The sequence below is a fragment of the Mus caroli genome, chromosome 11, assembly GCF_900094665.2.
Source record: "Mus caroli chromosome 11, CAROLI_EIJ_v1.1, whole genome shotgun sequence".
Lineage (NCBI taxonomy): Eukaryota > Metazoa > Chordata > Mammalia > Rodentia > Muridae > Mus > Mus caroli.
This window is the reverse complement of record NC_034580.1, coordinates 82,914,316-82,935,872: the sequence shown is the minus strand read 5'-3', so window position 1 is coordinate 82,935,872 and position 21,557 is coordinate 82,914,316. Positions and strand designations below refer to the sequence as shown.

Here is a 21,557-nt window from a genome sequence, read left to right as displayed (position 1 = left end):
GGATTCCTAGGAACACTCCATTTGGCTGGGTCAGGTGATGGGACCTGACTGGCACGCTTGGGAAAGGACAATTCCCTTAGCGGTGAGAGAGAAGCCAGGTGTGATGGCTCACCCTGACCGGCAGTGTAACTGGGCTGAGAAGCACCTAAGGGATTAGGAAAGGGTACCTACTGCTGGATGTGTCTGTGAAGATGTTTCTGGAGAGCTTAATTAAAGGGGAAGCCCTGCCCTAATGTGGGCAGTACCATTCCACAGACTGGGCACACACGGGTGCAGGGCTTCCTGGGCCACTATAATATGAGCTTCTCTATCCACCATGTCCTCTTCCATGGGTACCTCAGCATGGGCATAGAAACACTGAAGCTGTCTACTATGGTCTGAAGCCTCTGAAGAAATGAGCAGAAAATAAACCCCCGCTCTCTTAAATTGTTCTCGTAGCTATTTTGCCACTTCCACCAAAAGTCTAATGCACTATGTAAGGGTTGCCTTCACGGAAGAACAGGACCTATGGTTACCAGGGATAGCAGCCAGGTGCTCTTTTAAATCTCTAACATGGGGCTGGTGAGATGGCTCAGTGGTTAAGAACACTGACTGCTCTTCTGGAGGGCATGAGTTCAAATTCCAGCAACCACATGATGGCTAACAACCACCCATAATGAGAGACAAAAAAAAAAAAAAACCAAAAAAACAAAACAAAACAAAAAAAACAAAAAACAAAAAAAAAACCCAAAAAACAAAAAACAAAAACCCCAAAACACACACACACACACCACAAACTTTTGGGCCAGAGCAAGCGGGGGCCTGTGCAAGAGGGAGATGGGAAGGGGAAGAAAAATCCCTAACATGCTTTCTGATGTTGTTTTATCTTTACTTTTCTTTGGACAGGGTCTTAATGTAGCTCCTGGTCTAACCAGACACTGTGTTAAAACAACTGCAGGAAGCTGGGTGTGGTGCTGTACACCTGCAACCCCAGCACGGAGAGGCGGAGGCAGGACAGGGACGTTTAAACCAGGAGACTCTGTTTTAAACATCAAAGGAAGTCGGGTGCGCTGGGTGGGAGAGTCAGAGTTAGGTGTCTCACTTTCTGTGAAGTTTCCAGAATAAGCACGTGTCCCTGTCCGCTCCCAGCTTGCTACTCCCGCAGAGCGAGCGCTGAGCCCGTGCTTCCTGAACAAACATTTCTCCAGATTTTGTAAAGCAGGAGAGACTAAATACCCAGAAGTAGGGAGGCTCCAGTCAGAAGAAAATCTGCAGCTGTAAAGGACTGTGGCCCGTGGCCTATGGTGCTGTGAATGAGAAAGGCTTTCTGTGGGCTCAGGTGCTCAGGGGGTCCCCAGTTGGCAGAACTACGGAGGAGAGCCAGAGGCCAGCCTGGGCTACAGAGTGAGACTCTCTCTCAAAATCCAAAATAAATACAAAGGATCTGGTCCATGTTCTCCTGGGTAAGACGTAAGCTATACAGAAAACCGTAACTGTCATTTTCAGTGAAGGATCCCAGGTGTCAGGTAGCAGGCCAGCAACCCAGAGAACTTAGGAAAGTCGAGCAACTGCATCCATGAGACAGGAGGCGGTGCGGTGAGCGCTGCTGAGCAGTCAGGCTCTCATGGGCTTTGCTTGAGTGGTTAGCTTAGTTTGGTTTTTGGAGACATTTCTCTGTGTAGCCCAGACTGGTCTCAAACTTATGATCTGTCTGCTATAGTCTCCTGAGTTCTAACATTTTAAATTATTTTAAGCGTTTATTTATTTATTTATTTATTATTTTTGAGACAAGGTTTCTCTGTGTCACCCTAGCTGTCCTGGAACTCAGTGATCTGCCCACCTCTGCCTCCCAAGTGCTGAAATTAAAGTCCTGCATCACTACCCTCTGGCTTATTTTCAGTTTTTTTTTTTTTTTCCTGAGACAGGGATTTTCTGTGTAACCCCGACTTTCCTGGAACTCAATTTGTAGACCAGTCTGACCTCAAACTCAGAGATCTGCCTGCCTCTGCCTCCTGAGTGCCGGGATTAAATGTGTGCGCCACCATGCCCAGCCTATCTTCAGTTTTTTTTTAAAGTGTGGCAATTAACTGACATTTTAGTGGGAGATATTTTTGTTTGCTTCTTTGAGTTCTTGTTTTTGTTTTGAGACAAAATCTCACATATCCTAGGCTGTCCTCACAGTGTGTGACTGAGGTGACTGAATTTCTAATTGTCTTGCCTTCATCCCGGAGGGCTGTGATTATATAAGCACCAAAGCCTGGCTTTGGGCAATGTTAGAGAACAAACCCAGGGCCTGGTGCAGCCAGGATCCCCAGCCCTAATTTACACACACATCCCTTGTGCAAGGGATCTTGCAGTGAAGTAACAAAGCTCACAGGAAGCGCGTAAGGGCTGTTGCGGAGAGTGGTGGCTTCCTTCCACGCAGTATTCCGTTCTCCCTGTCTGCGTAGGGGCTTTCTTACACAGCGCTGACTGACCTGGTGCTCTCTATCCAGCCCAAGGCAGCCTCCAACACTCAGTAACCCTGGCTCTGCCTCTTGAGTGCTGGGCTCAAAGGCGAGTGCCATCATGCCAGGCTCCACTTCGCTGTTCATGGGAAAGGGGGCTCAGATGTTTCCGAGGCATGGAACAAAGTGACACCCCACCCCCTACGTCCCCTGATTGTTCTTGTACTGAGGAAGGGAAAATCCTCATGAATTTCTAAGAGGTGGAGTGGGGTGAGGGAGTAGAGGGCAGGGGTGGGGTCAGAGCTCATGCTGGGATGAAACTCCAGAAAGTTCTAGGACTGGTGGGTTGACTAAGGACAAAAGCATGCATTTCTACCTCTCTTGGATGGGTTATGAGCTGGGGGAACTTGAGAGAATCAAGCTTAGCATTCTTTTTTGTTGGTGGTGGTGGTGGTTGTTTGAGACAGGGTTTCTCTGTGTAGCCCTGGCTGTCCTGGAACTCACTCTGTAGACCAGGCTGGCCTCGAACTCAGAAATCCGCCTGCCTCTGCCTCCCAAGTGCTGGGATTAAAGGCCACCAACTACCTGGAAGGCTTAGCATTCTTAAAACTATTTGTATTATTTTATGTGTATGGGTGTTTTTGCCTGAATGTGTGTTTGTCTGTGTACCACCTGTGTTCCTGGTGCTCGTGAAGGTCAGAAGAGGGCACCAGAGTCCCTGGAACTGAGAGTTAGAGATGGTTGTGAGTTATCATGTGGGTGCTAAGAATTGAATCCAGATCTTCTGGAAGGACAGCCAGAGTTCTTAACCACTGAGCTCAGCCACCTCTCCAGCCTCAAGGGTATTGCCATTGTCTCTCTCTTATTTTTTTGTATGTGTGTGTGTGTGTGGGGGGGGGTGTTTTCCCAGACAGGGCTTCTCTGTATAGTCCTGTTCCAGCTGTTCTAGAACTCTCTCTGTTAACCAGGGTGGCATCAAACTCAGAGATCCTGTCTCTGCCTCCCAAGTGCTGGGATTAAAGGTGTGCGCCACCACTGCCCAGTGGGCTTATCATTCTTGAGACAAGGGAACGAGAACTAGGGGTGCTCACGGCCCATGCTGGATGCAGCAGAGGAATGTGGCATGAGGCCCTACCTTACTGGCCAGTGACAGGCAGGGGCGAGGAGCTCGTCGAGGGCTCTCCAGCTTGACGATGCTGATGAACCCAGGCTCAAGGTTGTCATCGTCACTGGCGTTGCACAGGTACAGGGGGTGAGACTGCAGAGAGACAGACAGACATCTGGGTTAGACAAGCTCTAGCAGGCAGCTGTGAGCCATGGACAAGAATCAAACACAGCTATAGTATTCTAGGCAGGTTCCAAGTTGGCCTTTGGTTTTTTGTTTGTTTGTTTGGGCTTGTTGTTGTTGTTGTTGTTTTCTGAGACAGGGTTTCTCTGTGTAGTCCTGTCTGTCCTGGAACTCACTCTTGTAGACCAGGCTGGCCTCGAACTCAGAAATCCGCCTGCCCCTGCCTCCCGAGTGCTGGGATTAAAGGTGAGGGCCACCACGCCCGTAGCTGTCCTGGAACTCTCTTTGTAGACCAAGCTGGCCTTGAACTCACAAAGATCCTCCTGCCTCTGCTTCTGGAGTGCTGGGATTAAAGGAGTGGGCCACCACATCCAACTTAGGCTGGCTTCTTTTTTTTTTTTATATTTATTTATTTATTTATTTATTTATTTATTTATTTATTTATTATATGTAAGTACACTGTAGCTGTCTTCAGACACTCTAGAAGAGGGTGTCCGATTTCATTACAGATGGTTGTGAGCCACCATGTGGTTGCTGGGATTTGAATTCAAGACCTTTGGAAGAGCAATCGGCGCTCTTAACCGCTGAGCCATCTCACCAGCCCCTTAGGTTGGCTTCTTTAAAAATTTTTAAAAATGGCTGGAGAAATGGCTCAGTGGTTAAGAGCACAGACTGCTCTTCCGAAGATCCTGAGTTCAAATCCCAGCAACCACATGGTGGCTCACAAACATCCGTAATGAGATCTGATGCCCTCTTCTGGTATGTCTGAAGACAGCTACAGTGTACTTACATAATAAATAAATCTTAAAGAAATTAAAAAAATAAATTTATTACTATTGTGTGTGCATGTGACAGGCAGGGGCAAGGCACACATGTGCTGTGGTGTGCACTTGGTGGCAAGAGGACAAGTCTCAGGAGCTGTTTTTCTCCTTCTGTCTTGGAATCTGGGGATGCACACTCAGGTTCTCAGGCTGCCCCTACTTGCTGAACCATCTTCCTGGCCCTGAGGTGGCACGTCTCTTGGTACTATAAAACAACAGACATTAGCCAGGCATGGTGGCTGATGGCCTTGACTCCAAATTCAGGAGGCAGAAAGTTTGCCAAAAGAATGAGGCCAGCCTGGGTTACATAGTGAGTTTTGGGGCTATCCTATCTCAAAAGGGGTGACCCTTACTACTAGATTGCTTCATATTAAATAGAAATCATCATTTGTCACTTCAGAGGTCCTGGAGGTAGAGGGGATGGGGGCAGGGAAGGAGAGGTACCACCGCGGGGACCTAAATGAACCTGTTGTCAAATAGCTATAGGAACCTTAAGGCATACCCCTCCAAACAAACCAAATAGAGCCCGCCCCTTTCCTGACCACAGTGTCTGCTGATTCCTGATCCTTCTGCTTGCTCCCAAACCTCTAAGCTCTGAGAGCACTCCCCTGCTTCTAGGTGCCAGACTCTGCGGATGCTGAGTGCCTCTGAATCTGCGCCTGCCTTCTGCTGCATCTGCGCCTTCTGCTGCATCTGCGCCTTCTGCTGCATCTGCGCCTTCTGTTGCATCTGCGCCTTCTGCTGCATCTGTGCCTTCTGCTGCATCTGCGCCTTCTGCCCTTGATCCCAAGGCAGTGCCGGGTGCTACCGATGCCTCTTTGGTTTGCCCCAATAGCTCTTGTTCTGTAGATCCTGTCCTGTGTCTTCTAACTCTGTATGCTTGTCCCTGCTGCTCTCACTTTGCATGTGTGTGCCCATCATGGGATCAAGCAAGCTGCCGGAAGAGGCTGTAATCAATATTGACTACCTTGCTTTGCATCGTAGCCTTGATAATAAAAACTTTGGGTAGGGGTTCCGGGATTCCAGAACTTAAGGATTACTGGACTGGTGGTAATGGACATTTAGTGTTGGAAAAAGGTTATATATGCTCTTGTCTCCAGAAAATGGAAGGCATGAGGCTGACCTCCCTCTTCGGTGAATACACTGGCTTTAGCTTCCCTATCCAACCATCCATCCATTCATTTCATATGCGCATGCACCCATTTGTGTGTGTGTGTGTGTGTGTATGTGTGTGTGTGCATACATGCTCAATTTTGTGTGCATGTGTACAATACCCAGAGACTGATGTTGGAATTATCAACCCATTAATCTCTACCTTACTTTTTGAGATTGGGTCTCTCATTGAGCCTGGAGCTTGTCAACTAGGCTAAGCCAGCATGCCCCAGGGACTTGCCTATGTCTGGCTCCCTGTCTCCTCAGTACTCGGATTACAGGTGTACACCACCATGCCGATCTGAGATTAGGCTGGCTTCAGACACAGAGATTCACCTGCCTCTGCCTCCCAAGTGCTGGGATTAAAGGCGTGAGCTATCAAGATTTATATTCCTATTTTGTATATATGAGTGCTGCCTGAACATGCACAACTTGGGTACCTGTTGCCTGAGGAGGCCAGAAGAGGGCATCACATCCCTTAAGCTGGAGTTATAGACAGCTGTGAGCTGCCATGTGGGTGTTGGAAACCAAACACAGATTCTCTGCAAGAGGGGCCAGCGTTCTGAACCGAGTGGTGTTTCTTTAGCTGGTACCCAGCTTTTTTAAACACAGTGCTGGGGAAGTTAAACTCCAGTCCTCTCTTTGTGTGACAAGCACTGTAACTGACTAAGCCATCTCCAACCTTCCCTTCATCTCTTCATTCGACCAAGCTGGAAGTCTCCCACCGTGCCATGTAAACACACCACCTAGTGTGTACGTGATGCTAGTGTGTCCAAGAGACCGTGGGGGGTGTGTGCAAGAAACAGAGACTAATAATTCCATATAAGGAAGAGAGCGTTTGCCATTAAGGGTGACTCAGTAGCCTTGCTGGGGACTGATTAATGGTGTCCATCCGGAAGACCAACAGAGGAAGTGGGGTGGAGAGGTCATTCCAGCGAAGGAAGCTGCAGGTTGAGGTGGGACTCTAGGAAGATGGGACAGGCATGACGAGATGGCAGGAGATGAGGCTGGAAAGAATGCAGCAGGGACCACAGGCTCACACAGGAGGAGTCCCCTGGTGATTCAGAGAGAAACTGTGTGGAGGAGAGGAAGACATGGCCACTCAGACACAACAGAGACTCTTAGGGCATAGAAATTAGCCCCAGAAGTGCACTGCTTTGACTAGCTTGCCCTTCCTTCATAGGCCAGCGCTCTAAGATCCCAAGACCCCCTCACACTGAGCACAGGGTGGATCAGGAAAGGGGAAGAGTTACAAATATTTACCCAAGACTCTGTCCCCAGCCTTAACTCAGAATCGCTGGCCAGAGCAACGCTGTTGGGGGATGCCCCTGGCGAGGTGGAAGGGGAGGGGGACCTAGAGAAGAAGTCACCAGATTGTCTGACTCTGAACCGGCAACCAAGGGTATGAGAACCAGGGGCAGCTGGCCATTTTACGTGTCCCCTGCCTTTCAGGACTTCAGGCCCTATCTCACAGAGACACAGGCACTGCCACCTGGGGCACATGAAGTCAAGGTCATATAGGACTACAACTTAGCTTACCTGACTCCATTCTCTGCTGTCATAGGAATCACTATGAATGCAGGGTCAGCCCCCATTGACTGGGCCAACAGTGACCATGAAGAGGGTAATAGTTTGCACTGACCGTTCAAAGCACCTGCAGATCACTATGAAGTAGAAAGCTGTTGTCCCTTCTTTGAAGATGAGGAACACGTGCACCAAAATTTGGCTAAGTAAGGTCCCCTGTGAGGACGCAGCTGGTCCCAGCACTCAGGAGGCAGAGGCAGGCGGATCTTTGTGAGCTCAAGGCCAGCCTGGTCTATATAAAGCCAGTTAGTTCCAGTTCGGAGCAAATACATTAAAGGGGAAAAGGCGAAACAAATGAAGATGCTGAACCCAGGTTCGCAGGCCTGCCGTCACAGCACTGAGGGCTGAGACAGAAGGAAAACCAATGGGGTCCAGCTTGGGCTACATAATGAGTTTCAGGCCAGCCTGAGCTACAGTGTGAGCACCTGTTTGTAAATGTTTACATCTGACTTTGAAAGCTTGCTATCTTCCCCCCAACTTAAGACCAAATTACTTGCCTTACTAATTTATATGGAGTCTTTTCCATTTGTTCGTTTGATTGATTGAGACCAGGGCTCACTATGTAGACCAGCAACTTGCAGCAAGCCTCCTTGTCTCTGCCTCCCAAGTATTGAGCTAAGTGTGCACCATCGTGCCCAGCCAATCAAAAGTCCCAAGTGCAAAGTCCCTAGAATGCTGGTGACCCCAGGATGTTGTCCTAGGTGCTGTCTATCCGCACACACTCTTTTTTTGCAGGGGTTTTGGGGTGCAGGGCCTCTCTGTGTAGCCTTGGCTGTTCTGGGCTTGTTTTATAAACCAGGCTGGAGTCAAACTCAGAGATCCTCGTGCCTCTGCCTTCTGGAGTGCTGGATTAAAGCCGTGTGTCACCACCACCGGGCTTACCCAGTGGGTGGGCTGTGCGTGACCCAACCGACCCACAGCCTCATCTTCTCTAGATCCCTATGTCCAAATGCTCTCTAGATCCTTCTGAGGGAAGGATCTTAAGTGAGATACCTCAAACCCAGCCGGCTCAAGCCTGATTGCATCACTGTGTAGTCTATAACTGACTTCCCAGTGTTCTCTCTCAGGGGTCAGAAGCATGATGCCACCCAGCTAGGGGCTAACCTCCCAGTCTCCTCAGTTCCTTCAAATGTCAACATGTAAGAAGCTGGTATTCTGTCTAAACTCCACCCACACAGTTCCTGGCAGCAGCCAGGTAGGCTTGGCCCAGTATAAAAGTGGCTGTTTGACCCCTTCTCTTAGCCTCTTGCTCTCTTGCCCCCTTGCGCCCCATCTCTCCCATTCCCTTCCCTCTCTCTCCACGTGGCCATAGCCAGCCTCTGCGTCTCTACTCTCTCCTTCTCTTTGCCTCTCTCTGCCTCTGCTACCCTCTTAACTCCCCTCCCCATGTCCTAAATAAACTCTATTCTATACTATACCAGTGTGTGTCTGGTACTTCAGGGGGAGGGGATGCCTTGGCATGGGCCCACTGAGACACCCCCTTCCCCACACCCCGCCAGAACATATTCTTATAGTTCTTTCTCTTTTTATGACCACAACATAAGAAATCAACAAAATGCCCAGCTTCCAGCATTCAGGAGGCAGAGGCAGGAGGATCTCTGTGAGCTCCAGGACAGCCAGAGCCATGTAGTGAGACCCTGTCTCAAAAACCAAGAAAGGGAAGGAAGGAGGAAGGAAGGAAGGAAGGAAGGAAGGAAGGAAGGAAGGAAGGAAGAAAGAAAGAAAGAAAGAAAGAAAGAGAGAAAGAGAGAAAGAGAGAAAGAGAGAAAGAAAGACATTCTCCAGATTTGATCAGTTCTGTATAAATGCTTCTTCTCCGGATCCTTCTCACTGTGGCTCCCCTGGAGAACCCTCTCCTGCAGCCCCAGGCATAGAGCAACCATCAGTCCTTGTTCCAGGTTCATCATAAGGTGCGAAACTCAGGAGACCGACAATTCAGTCCCCTGACGACCTCTATACTCCGGCTTCTTCCAGCTTCGCCCAGCTCCTTAGTTACACCTGCCACGGCCATTGCTGCCCTGAGTTACTAGAAACTTAACCAGGGTTGCCTTATCCCACCCATCCCTTCATGCAGTGGCAAGAGTGGCTTCAGCACTAACTTGAGCATGCTTGTCTCTATGGAGAGCTCTCACTAGGCTCCTCGACGACGCTCTTGGGATGAAGTCTGTTCTCTTCACTGCCTGGCCTGGGCTGGGGGGGGGGTCGGGGGGACCGGAGGAGGGGTCATGGCTTGGTGGGTAAAGGCACTTGGGTGAGCCTCAACCCTGGAACTCACAGAAAGGTAGGAGTTAACTCTACAAAGTCTGACCTCCGCGGTACTGTGTGGCACACGTGCCCACACATACAAATCATGTGTGTGAGCCTGCACAGAACACACAGACAGCCACACGGACACGTTTTTCAAAGGCTGTGTCTGGACTGGGCGCACCTCATGGTTTGCTCTCTTCCTATACACCTCCTCCCTGCGACCATGTCCAAAAATAACAACCTGCTTCACTTCCCTAAACACATTTTTGGCATTTGCCAATCTGCCCTGCATTTCCCTAACTAGTCTTAACCCCACTGTAGTGCATTTGTCTGCTGTCTTTTCTTCCCAGCCCCCAAGACACCTGCCCCGCCCCATCCAGCCTCCCACTGTCCTATCAGTGCCTGCCATACATGGGGTACTCAGGATTTGCTGAATAGTTGTGGAAGGTCTATAACCAGATGGCTGATGGATAATTGCGTGTGCATCAGACCCTGGCAATGGCTGCTCTGAGGAAGGCTGGTGAGAGGGGTGGCTGAGAGGAGACTCTGGAACTGGAGGACCAAGAAGTGACAAGAGCTTTCTTACTCTTTCTCTCTTTCCTTTCCTTTCCTGTCTCTTCTCTCCATCTCCTTGCCTCAGGAACACTTGCCAAAGACCAGTGCTGGCTAACGACCTCTCTTCCTGGTTTTGGCGAAGAAAAGTGACCTCTTTGAGGAAGTGCCTCTTTGAGGCATCCTGGAGGCAGAAGAAAGTGGGAGTGTGGAGGGAGGATGCTAGCTCCAGAACCTTAAAGGGCTGGGCAGGACCTAGATGCACTGGCAGTGGGAAGCTGAAGCCTGGGCCCCAGGAGGAGTCTGGCCCCTGCAGAATGACCAGACAATAGATGCGCACAGACTGGTCCCAGCAGAGAAGCATCCATTCAGATTGTTCTGCTTTCTCTCCCTCCACTTCTCCCTTCTCTCTGAGACAAGGTCCCATGTAGCCCAGGTTAGTCACAAACTCAGTAAGTAGCTCAGGATTGACTGCACTTCTGATTTTCCCTACGTGCTGAGGTTACAGGCATGCGCCCCAACATCTGGTTGACTCAGGGCTGGGGTGGAACCAGGCCTTATGCTGCTGGGTCAGCACTTTACTGACTGAGCCACATCTGCAGACAGTAAATATATCTAAACCTTTCTTTTCCTTCAGTGCTGGAGATGGGGCCCAGCACCCTTGTGCGTGCGACACAAATGCTTTTCTCTGAGCTACAGCCCTGGATCTTCCTCCTCTCATCTCAAAGAGCACTTGCGACTGGATACGACATTTGCGGTGATGAGCTTGGGTACCAGAGGGTTGCCTAGCGAGTCTAGGTTTCAGAAACCCCCAGGTTTTTGTGCTACTTTGTGAAGGGATGCTCTCTTGAACCACACGTCTGCTCACGTTGAGAGATAGGGCCTTGGAATCAGATTGAACAGAAGATGTGCCATTTCTTGTACAGTCTCCTCAGTAGTGTAAGAAACACACTTGCCATGTTCTTCATGGTGTGACTTAGTTACAACGGGAGCTCTGCAAGTGCCCTCGGATGAAACATGGAAACCAGTCGTTCCCACCAAGACTCTTCAGTACCTAGCTAGGAAGCTTGTTTCTGGGGGGACATCTTCCAGGCCTTCCAGCCAAAAGGAGGGCCCCTGGGGAGACCACAGATCTAGGGGACAGGGGCTCCTTAACCACACATAGGAAAGTGTGCACCCGCCCATTCTTTCAGCGACACTAGACGATGAGAGCTTTTAAATCCAGTGAGGGTGAGGGCATGGCTGGGCGGGGCTCCCAGAAACTGGAGGAAATTAAGGATTAGCGACTGGTGTGTTCCTAAGGAAGGCCATGAGTTAGGACGCACCTGTGCTACAGGTACCACGAGGGAGAAGTCAGGGGGAATACTTGCCAGGTGCAGATCACTCAAGCTTCGAACTGCCTTTGCACACACAACCCCTTGGCAAAGCCATGTAAACTAGTGCACGTGTTCACGCGTGTGTGTGCATGTCTCTTGTTAAAATCCTTTTGTTCTAAGAGCCATGGTATGGCTATGTTGCTTAGGATTGCCATGAACTTCTGGGCTCGAGTGGCCTTTCTGCTTTAGCCTCTGGGGTAGCTAGGACTACAGGTGTAGAGCAGAGCTCCTAGCTCCTGGTTTCCTGCTTTGTTTCAGAGTCTCGAAGACTAGAGATAATGACTAGTCAGTGCTCGGCACAGACCAACACCTAGCAAGTGCCCATTAAACGGGAGCTGGCTTTATTATTGTCCTTGCAATAATAATCTCTTCTTATTCCTGGAAGAGACAAAGCCCTTTATGACTCCTTCCTCCCTTGGCGGTCAACAGTGCCTCTCAAAGCTAGCATTCTGCCAGGTACAGTCTGGGACGGCTCATTATCCTCGGTCACTTCCCTCCTGTTCTCAGCCCAGCAAACCCCACCAAACGAGCTCTTCCAGTTTCCAGCCCGCCTTCTTCCCACGTGACCTCATTACGGCCCCACTGAGGGCATTCCAGGGCTGCGCTGAGCTCTGGACTTTACTGCTGGTCTTAGTTCGTCCTCGGGCATCTCTCTCTCCTCCTCTTTCTTGGGCGTGGGCTTTTGCAAACCCTTCTGCACTCTCTCTTGTCTCCTGGCCCTCTCCTCCCCCCTACCTCTGCTGCAATAATCTTTCAGTTCTCTGATTCCACACTCAGACCTTCACCCAAGGCCTTGGACAGGTAACTTCACCGCCCCGCTACAATTTTGCCTTTGTAATCGGGAGCATTGGCCAGACATCAAAGGCGCCCTTCTCCCTACTTCCTCTTTGCAGGTTTTATAATCATCCTGAGCAGTGCTACCTCCATTACTTGAACTTAGAACTGCCTGACTTTTATCTCGGGCGGCAGGACACACCAGCGTCATAAACTAAGGCTCCTGCTGCTTGGTGGCTGGGGAAAGCAGACCCAGCCTGTGGGTTTGGCTCTCCTGGCTCCCACACTGCAGCAACTTCACAGAGGCTCCGGGTTTGCTCACCTGGCCCTCTCTTTAAAGAGGTTGATGCTCACCTGCTGCAGACTAGATCCTAGCCGTGATTGGATCTGGAAACTTTGGGAACTGTTTCTCGTTCCCATGAGAACCCGTCTCTGGGAAGGCAGAGTTCCCCAGTGAAGTTGAAATGCTGGGGAATTTGCCAAGAAGGGTTTCTCTTCGTTTTATATTTTATTTATTGTGTTTTGTTTTGAGGCAGGGTTTCAGATAGCCTGGGCTGGCCTCAGATTCATTATGTAATTGAGGCTAGCCTTGGATGATCCTCCTGCCTCTACTTCTCAAGCGCTGGGACGGCCTGTCTGGACACTGTGTACTTCTTTAAAGCTACAGAAGATCATGTTGGCGGGGAGGGAAGCTCCCTATGGAGCAGAGATGCTAGTGAGTGAGAGGGCAGACCAGACCAGCTGAGCAAAAATAGACTAGTAAAGTGGAAAGGCCGAAGAGGGGAAGGCTGTTCACAGGCAGTCTGTCTGGTTTGCAGTTTTACATATCACAGGCCTGGTGTAAGAATGAAAAGAAAACGGGACTGGAGAGATGGCTCAGTGGTTATGAGCACTGTCTGCTCTTCCAAAGGTCCTGGGTTTGAGTGACTCACAGCTGCCTGTAACTAAAGTTCAAGGGAATCTGACCCCATCTTCTGGCCTCAATGGGTACCAAGCACACATGTAGTGCACATACATACACACAGGCAAAACACCCACATCCATAAATAATAAAATAATTTTAAACAAAGGAAGCAATGAACTGGATATAGTTTACAAAGGGGATACAAATTGCTGAATGTGTAGCCTGGATCCTGCCTCTCTGAGATCTTCAAAACTTGCTTTCAGTTTGCTGTGGCACAGGTCTACAGTTCCAACTGCTTGGGAGGATGGGGTGGGAGGATCAGTCACTCGGGCCTGGGCAATACGACAAGACCCTACCTCAAAGACAAACCTGCTTTTTTTTTCACAGAAGAAAATGGAACTCTAGTTAAAGGAGGTTACATTCTAGACTACGTCTCTACCCTGTCTGTATCACCATGCCTCCAGGACTACAAGTCAGAGAGGTGTATGCCCCAGTCCCATGTGAATAGCTCCTCACAGAGCTGCAGTTACAGGCAACTGGGCAAGAAAACTTCAGAATCTAGGCTTCTCCACTCAGCAAGCCAGAGCCTGGATCTGTCTGCTTTGTTGCCTCTGGGCCTCTCTCTGCACTCGGCCTCCCAGGCTCAGCTTCCTTCTTCCTGATAGGATTTAATATCATCTCTTCTTACAGCACCCCTCCCCTAAGAGACAGGGCTCTTCTGTGTAGCGCTGGCTGTCCTGGAACTGGCTCTGTAGACCAGGCTGGCTTCGCTCACAGATCTGCCTGCCTCTGCCTCCCAAGTGCTGAGATTAAAGGGGGCACTACTACAGTGTGGCTTGCTTCTAGCCACAACAAGGGCAGACTCTGTGCAGAGATGCTTTTCCCGTGAATAGTCCCTGTTAGTTTGGGATGGGAAAGGTGTGTCCTGAAATTAGAGGTCACAGAAGCTCAGACTGAAACAATGGTTCTTCTGGGCTGTCTTCCCCCCCCCCCCACCTGCCCCCACCCGCCGGCTCCCTCATCCCCTAGGAAAGACCTCATTCTTCCATGTGAAAATGTATCTGTCCCTATCTCTATGTCAAAGCTCCATGATGTAATTAGACCTCTTGATGTGAGAACAGCTTCGGTGGGGTTTTCCTACCCCATACTGTGCCTAGTCTCTCTGTGTGTGTGTGTGTGTGTAAGACTCAAAAGCAGAAGAAACAGGAGCTGGTTGCTTGGGGTTGCTTCAGGAATGCATTGAATGTAAGGGAAGACCATGTGGCAGGGTCAGGGCAGAGGGGGAGCTCTCAGCCGCCACTCCGTATGCAGATCTTATGCCATTACTGAGTCACACACCCACACAAAGATGTTCCCATCATTGCTGACTGCCGTGTGACAGCGGTCCACTGAGTCTGCCATGGAGGTTACACGGGAGAGCAGCCCATCCTAGCGTTCCCGGTAATGCTGATGGAAATAAATCCACGGAGTTGACAGTTGTAAAAGGTGCACCACATAGGCACACAGACAGACACTGATGATAAGCCGCTCTGCTAACGGCCCATGCATCTCCTACACCCTGGGGTTTTTTAATCATTATTTTAACATCTTGGACTTACAGAAAGTTTGCTGTAAAACTGTGCCATGTTAGGCTGGCGGCAGCTTGCTACATTTTCTTTTTACCTTGTCTCTTGAGCGCATCAAGAAACCATGCTGAGCAGGGCATGCTGGTGCATGCCTGCAATTCCAGCACTCGGGAGGCAAAGGCAGGAGGAATGATGCTACAAGGTTAAGACTAGCCCACTCTACATAGTGACTTTCAGGCCAGCTAGGACTATATAGGAAGATTTCAAAAAAGCTCTCTACTCGTATGCTAAGGAAAAGAAAGAAAGAAAGAAAGAAAGAAAGACCCCTTGCCTCCAGAAAGAAGCCACACAAGTACACATATAATCCCTATAACTGGTAGGCTGAGGCAGGAGAATAACCATGAGTTCTAGTCTTGTCAAAAGCTGCACACAAGATGCTGGTGATGTAGCTCAATTGGTAGAGTTCATGCCTAGTGCACACAAAGCCTTAGGTGTGATCTCCAGTACCATATAAAACGAATCATGGTGACATATGCCTGTAATCCCAGGACTCTGGGAGGCAGAGACAGGAGGATCACCAGTTCAGTCATCCTTGGCTTCATCGAGTTCAAGGCAATCTGTGGTGGTTCAAAACAACAACAACAACAACCACAACCACAACAACAACCAGTATCCTCCAAACAAGAGTCGTTGCCCTATGTACAAGCTGGGTGTGGTGGCACTCCAGGAGACAAAGACAGGAAGATCAGGAGTTCAAGGCCAGCCTCAGGTACATAGTGAGCTTGAGAACAGGAGACCTTTGGAGGGGAAGGAGGAGGAAAAGGATCAGCCTCAAGGGACCGGCTTGTAGCCATGTTGGCACAAAGACAAAAGTGCCCACCACAATTCTCAGAACATCCTCTCTGTTAGGAACGACTTCCAGGTACAGAGGCACTAGGAAGTTACAGGTATGAGTAAATAAGAAGGGCCTATCAAGACTCAGTGGTTACATCAAGTATCTTGAAGGCTGAGAAAAAATACTATATTTGAAGCTCACAAAGGTTAAAACCTTAAAAGATGCTGGGCACTTGGGGCCTGAGGCAAGAGAATGGTTAGGTTTGAGGTCCATCTGGGCTACAGAGTGGCCTTTTCCCACCACACACATGCACAGGCATGCACACATACTTCTTCTTTTTTTTTTTTTTTTTTTTTTTGGTTTTTTGAGACAGGGTTTCTCTGTATAGCCCTGGCTGTCCTGGAACTCACTCTGTAGACCAGGCTGGCCTCGAACTCAGAAATCCGCCTGCCTCTGTCTCCTGAGTGCTGGGATTAAAGGCGTGCGCCACCACACCCGGCCACACACTTCTTAAAAGGCACCCTAGTCACGTGATTTGGACACCCATCCTTCACCAGGTGAAGTACTCAAGACTCAACCTCCAAGAACCCCACGAAGCCCTGCAGATGGCTGAGTTCTGACACAATCCTGGGACTCTGCGGTACGGAAAGCAACCCCGAGGCCTGTGAGGTCTGTTCAGCCCTATCCCAGGAGGCCCTTTGCAGGGAAGCCAAGGTCTAAGTCAAGTGACTGTTTTTAGGGGAGAATCTCAATCCTTTCATTTCCAAGATGAAGAAAGCTTCTGGAAGCTTTGCCCAGGCCCTTCTGAGGCAAAGAAAACCCAACAGACTGTTCCAAACAGCTTCGCCATGGTCTGCCTTCTGCTTTCACTCTTTCTATTCTGGACATACTCAGGTCCTGGGTGGTAGGAATATAGAAAGTGATGGAAGTAGGTGGTGTTTGCTTCCAAGTCATCATTAAGGTTAAAACTTTGGCTGGGCGTGGTGGCACACGCCCTTAATCCCAGCACTCAGGAGGCAGAGGCAGGTGGACCTTGTGAGTTCAAGGCCAACCTAGACTACAGTTGAGAGTTCTAGGACAGCCAAGGACTACACAGTGAAACCCTGTCTCAAAAAAACAAAACAAAACAAAATGGTTAAGAAGACTTTGAAGTTTAAAAGGCCCAAGACAGTTACTTATGAAAATACTAAAAGAGCAGGGTGGGGGGTGGGGGGGGAAGGCCTTTAATTCCAGAAGGCAGAAGCAGGCAGATCTCTGGGAATTCCAAGACACCCAAAAATCACACAGAGAAATTCTGTCTCAAGCCAAACCAAACCAAACCAAACCAAACCAAACCAAACCAAACCAAACCAGCAATAAACAAACAAACAAAAGAAAGAAAAAAAGAAATGAATGAAATCCAAGGAAACCAGTGTATCTATTTAAATGTTCCAGAGGCTCATCTGAACTTCCGGTGGCACCAGTGAGCAGAGCTTCAGTGCTAGCAGGTGAAAGGGCTTAACTTTAACTGGTCAACTTCACTCTCGTTCAGTGTCTTCCAGCCTAGTCTCCAGCTCCGTTCGTTCCAGCTGCTGGTCTACAGCCAGCTTCCTTTGTAGCTGAAAAAGCTCAGAGGGGCAGGTGCTGTCTCCAAATGGACCCGTGCAACTAAGTCCTCTCAGGCCATCGTGTAGATGCCATCTGTTGAATGGGGACGGGTAACACTCTGTGGTTCAAACTTGGTTGCTCCCAGTCTCCCCACTCCTGGGCGGTATCGTGGATCACATTTACATTCAGAAGGGAAGAACTGTGCAGGATGGGCCTGAGCTTCACTAAAGAAACAATAGATGGAACACAGGGTAGTTGCACTTACAAATTACATCAGGAGGAAATACACACAAATTATTCAAGTCACCAGCCAACTCCGATGCTAGTGTCCCTCCAAAGCTATTGCGAGGCTGACATCAGGCCAAAGAGGCTTCTGTTCAGAAGAGACAATGGCCAGGAAAGGCTTGTGTTGGAGACAGCCCAAAGGCTCCAGCCCGACAGCCTTTGACCACAGCTCTGATTCCTTGTCCAGGGGGTGGCCCTGGGGGAAGAGGCCTGCCTTGGGGGGACTGTTTAATGATTTGCCAGCAAAGAACACAGCAAACAGAGCGCTGGCAGCTGCAGGGACAACATTGGAGAGTAGATGCCTTATTCTCACCCGCAGTATAACCTTCCAGACATGGAATCAAGACAAAAGCGAGATGGCATTGGGAGAGCCTGGGGTGTGGATGCCATTTGGTTGGGGCTCAGCATTTCACTGGGTCTTTCTATGTGCGTTGGTGCCTGGATATCACAGCAATTGAACCAGCCAGTGTCCATCTTCTGAGTAGTTCAGAGATGTCTAACAGCATCTCTTTAGCTCCTAGGAACTAAAACGTAACATACGCAAGATGTTTTCATTCATTTAACACTCCCTAAGATAGCTATTATGTGCATGGGCCTGCCCAAGTGGTCTCAGAGGCCAGAGGTGTTAAATCCCCATGGAGCTAGGTGGTTGGGGAGCTGCCTGGTGTAGGTGCTGGAAATTCAACTCAGGTCTTCGGAACCACTGAGGCATCTCTCCAGCCCAGTAGGATTTTTTGTTTGCTTGATTTTTTTTTAAATGGTAGAATTCTAAGAACTAAGGAGAAATAAGACCAGAAAAGCAGTCTTATCTCATGTGTACAGGAGTATATGGTGGGCAGCTGGAGAGATGTCACAGGGTTAAGGGCACTTGCACTTGTCGCTCTTACAAAAGACCCAGGTTCAGTTCCAGCACCCATACGGTGGCTACTTAATCACCTGTAGTTCCAGAGAAGCAGACATACTCTTACTGGCCTCCACAGGCCCTTGCACGCCCGCGGTGCAGAGATGCTAACCCGTGTGCATAAAATTAAATCAAATTAAAGTCTCTCTCTCTCTCCCCATTCTCTCTCTCTCTCTCTCTCTCAAGATTTATTTGTTTTATGTGAGTACACTGTCACTCTCTTCAGACACACCAGAAGAGGGCATCGGATCTCATTACAGATGGTTGTGAGCCACCATGTAGTTGTTGGGAACTGAACTCAGGACCTCTGGAAGGGTAGTCAGTGCTCTTAACCACTGAGCCACCTCTTCAGCCTCTAAAGTAAGTCTCTTTAAAAAAAAAATTTAAAAAGTATGATGGGAAAGTTTGTTGTATACTAAAGTCCCTTTTCTTTCACTTTCCAAGGGCCTTGCCCTATCTCCTTTACTGATCAGGGACAAATGGCACCCCCACTATGTCCTGTGAGCCCAAACCTCCCATAATCTTACACTGGTTTTTGTCCTCAACTCCTCAGAACAAGGTCCTTCTCTGTCCCCTGACCAGCTCCTCGTTCCTAGGTTTGAGCACATTCCATTTATTTCCCTGGGCTCTGCATCTAATCCATTCAAAATCCTTGGAGGACAGAAGACGTTGGATCTCCTGGAGCAGCTGGAGTCGCAGGCTGTTACAAAACACCTTGGTGGCTGCTGGGAATTGAACTTGGGTCCTCTAAAAGGACAGCACGTACACTTTAACCACAGAGCTACCTCCCCACCCCCTATTTAAAATTCTTAAGTAACTGTTAGTATTAATCAGCGTTCCACCTCGGCCCCTCCCCATATCCATTTCCTCTATGAGAGGTCCTGGTTATATAGTAGGTGTTCAATAAAATATTAGTCATGTTCTCCTTCCTGCAGAGTACATCCTGAGTCCCTCAGAGTCAGAGGCAAGGCCTCATGTCACTGCTTGCACAATGCCAAGCATAAGCAGGTGTTAGGACAAACAGATGACATGAATTTGGTGAGCGCCTTCTCATTTGATCAGGAAATGACTATTTTTCAGATTCCTGCTTTCTCTTCAGAAACCTGTAAACCTCTCCAACCCTCCACATTGGAGTCTGGCCTTGACCTCCAGGAGGGCTGTTACTGTTATACAACAAGCACGTGTATGCGGTCTATGGACTCCCTGTAAACTCAAAGTCAGCTCTACAGTTTTGGCCCTCATAAAAAAAGAGAGAGTTCTCACCTTTCCGTTTACCCAGCATGCCTTCTATTCCTGTGAAAAAGACTCACCTTTTCCAGGAAGACCTTCCTCTTAGTGACCTAGTCCTCTCTCAGGATCCGTGTGGGGAACCAAGCAACATTGCAAAAAGCACCCCCCAACCAACACCTATCAAAGAAATGGCTCTGCTCACCAACAAGTCGTTCTGAAGCCTATTATTTACCGCCCTGTGTACGCATGCACACAAGGTCTTAAAGCCACATGCTAGTAGCACAGGAAATGCAAATTCAGAGAGGGAGAGGTCCACTTTGAGATTAGAGGAATGTGGAACGCATGCCTAGACTAATTTGGTCTCTGTCCACCGCTTTGGAAGCACTCTCTTTTTTTTTTTTTTTTTTTGGTTTTTCGAGACAGGGTTTCTCTGTGTAGCCCTGGCTGTCCTGGCACTCATTTTGTAGACCAGGCTGGCCTCGNGCACTCATTTTGTAGACCAGGCTGGCCTCGAACTCAGAAATCCGCCTGCCTCTGCCTCCCAAGTGCTGGGATTAAAGGCGTGTGCCACCACGCCCGGCTTGGAAGCACTCTCTTGTCATTTGGGGCCCTGAAGAGAAATCTCCAGATTTGACCCGAAAGCTATCTTGAAGGAGAAGTCACTTAAATACTATTAAATCAGTTTAGAAAACATCCCTTTAACATCGCCCCAAAGAAGCTCTTGCTTCCCACAGGGACAGCCTTTAGCTTTAGCTGGCTGAGTGTCTTGGGTGAACTCCAATCCTACTAACATTTTATGACACCCAGGCCCAGTGGTCTGCACGGGGAAGCTCTGAGAACTTCAGTTCGGTCCCTGCACTATTCCGAATTTTTTCACCCAACGGAGTCTTTTTTGCTTACCTGTGAGAGATGAATTAATTTCTTTCTCTTTCCTTTATACTCAAAAAAGTTGATATGCATGAAGCCCATGATCACCACTGCCAGCCTCTGTTTCAGCTTCCCAAGGGCCTGCAGCCCACCCAGCCTGGAGGGTGTCTATATGTGACCTCATGCAGAAGGCACATGTATGTACAAATATCCCAAGCATCCCTTAGCTTGTTTTGTGGACTCTGAGCTCTCTGTTGTTTCCTAATTGCTCAACCCTCTCTATTTTCTTGCCAGGCACAGATAGTTAAGAGATACTGAGAAGATAACCGAGAGCTGGTAACCAGTAACTGGAAGAGGACTCTACTCAGTGATCAAGCTGGCCCCAAACAGAAGTTCCTGTTGACATTGGTCAGGAGACTCAGAGAAATGCCATGGGCATACTGAGTGGGTAGAGGTCCTTTGAGAGTCAGGGAGGGGAGCCAAATTCTTAGGTTGGAGAGTTCACAGGGCAATGGCGATCAATACGGCACTTTTGATCTGCACAGTTACTCAGGTACAAAGCGCCACTACCCTTTGTCCTTCTTTATGTTTTTCTCTGCTAATGGAACTCTTTACCCTAAATTAAGATTATTATTTAGCTTTGATATTGCCTTTATATTTGCAAAGTGCTTTATAATCCCCCATTAGCTATTTTATTCTCTTCTCATTAGCGCCACCCACTTTGCAAAGGTTATCTCAAGACTGAAGAGACAACACAGTGAGCTCTGAGCTGGTGACTGGATCCTGCCCATTGACTTCATAGACTCAAGCTAAGGGCGCTTGGTAGACCACACAGGGAAGCACAGAGTGAAAGAACCAAGAACTTTACAAGAGTTTTCTTGGAGGAGTGGGAGAGACCTAAAGGCCAACCAACTGCTCTCCAGTGATTTGATAAAAGCCTGCGTATTTTTACTTTAATTTGTTGGCAATAAAATTGAGAGTCTCTTGTGAGACTATGCCGGGGCCTGGCAAACACAGAAGTGGATGCTCACAGTCAGCTAGTGAATGGATCACAGGGCCCCCAGTGGAGGAGCTGGAGAAAGTACCCAAGGAGCTGAAGGGATCCGCAACCCTATGGGTGGAACAACATTATGAACTAACCAGTACCCCGGAGCTCTTGACTC

At 49.0% G+C, this 21,557-nt stretch overlaps 1 protein-coding gene across 2 annotated transcripts in view; it reads right to left on the bottom strand.

Annotated features, from left to right (window-relative positions):
• The window catches only part of Rnf43 (ring finger protein 43), a 72,810-nt gene that overhangs the window by 13,414 nt on the left and 37,839 nt on the right, over positions 1 to 21,557 (bottom strand). Inside the window, exons 1-2 of one of the 2 annotated variants that reach the window (XM_029483266.1) lie at positions 20,428 to 21,351; positions 3,562 to 3,684 (exon numbers count right to left, since the gene is read on the bottom strand). In XM_029483266.1, coding sequence (XP_029339126.1) covers positions 3,562 to 3,684; positions 20,428 to 20,496 — 192 coding nt within the window. In that variant the 5' untranslated portion in view covers positions 20,497 to 21,351. Of the gene's footprint in view, positions 1 to 3,561; positions 3,685 to 20,427; positions 21,352 to 21,557 lie in introns of those variants that run through there. The other variant, XM_021175822.2, reaches the window with a different exon arrangement.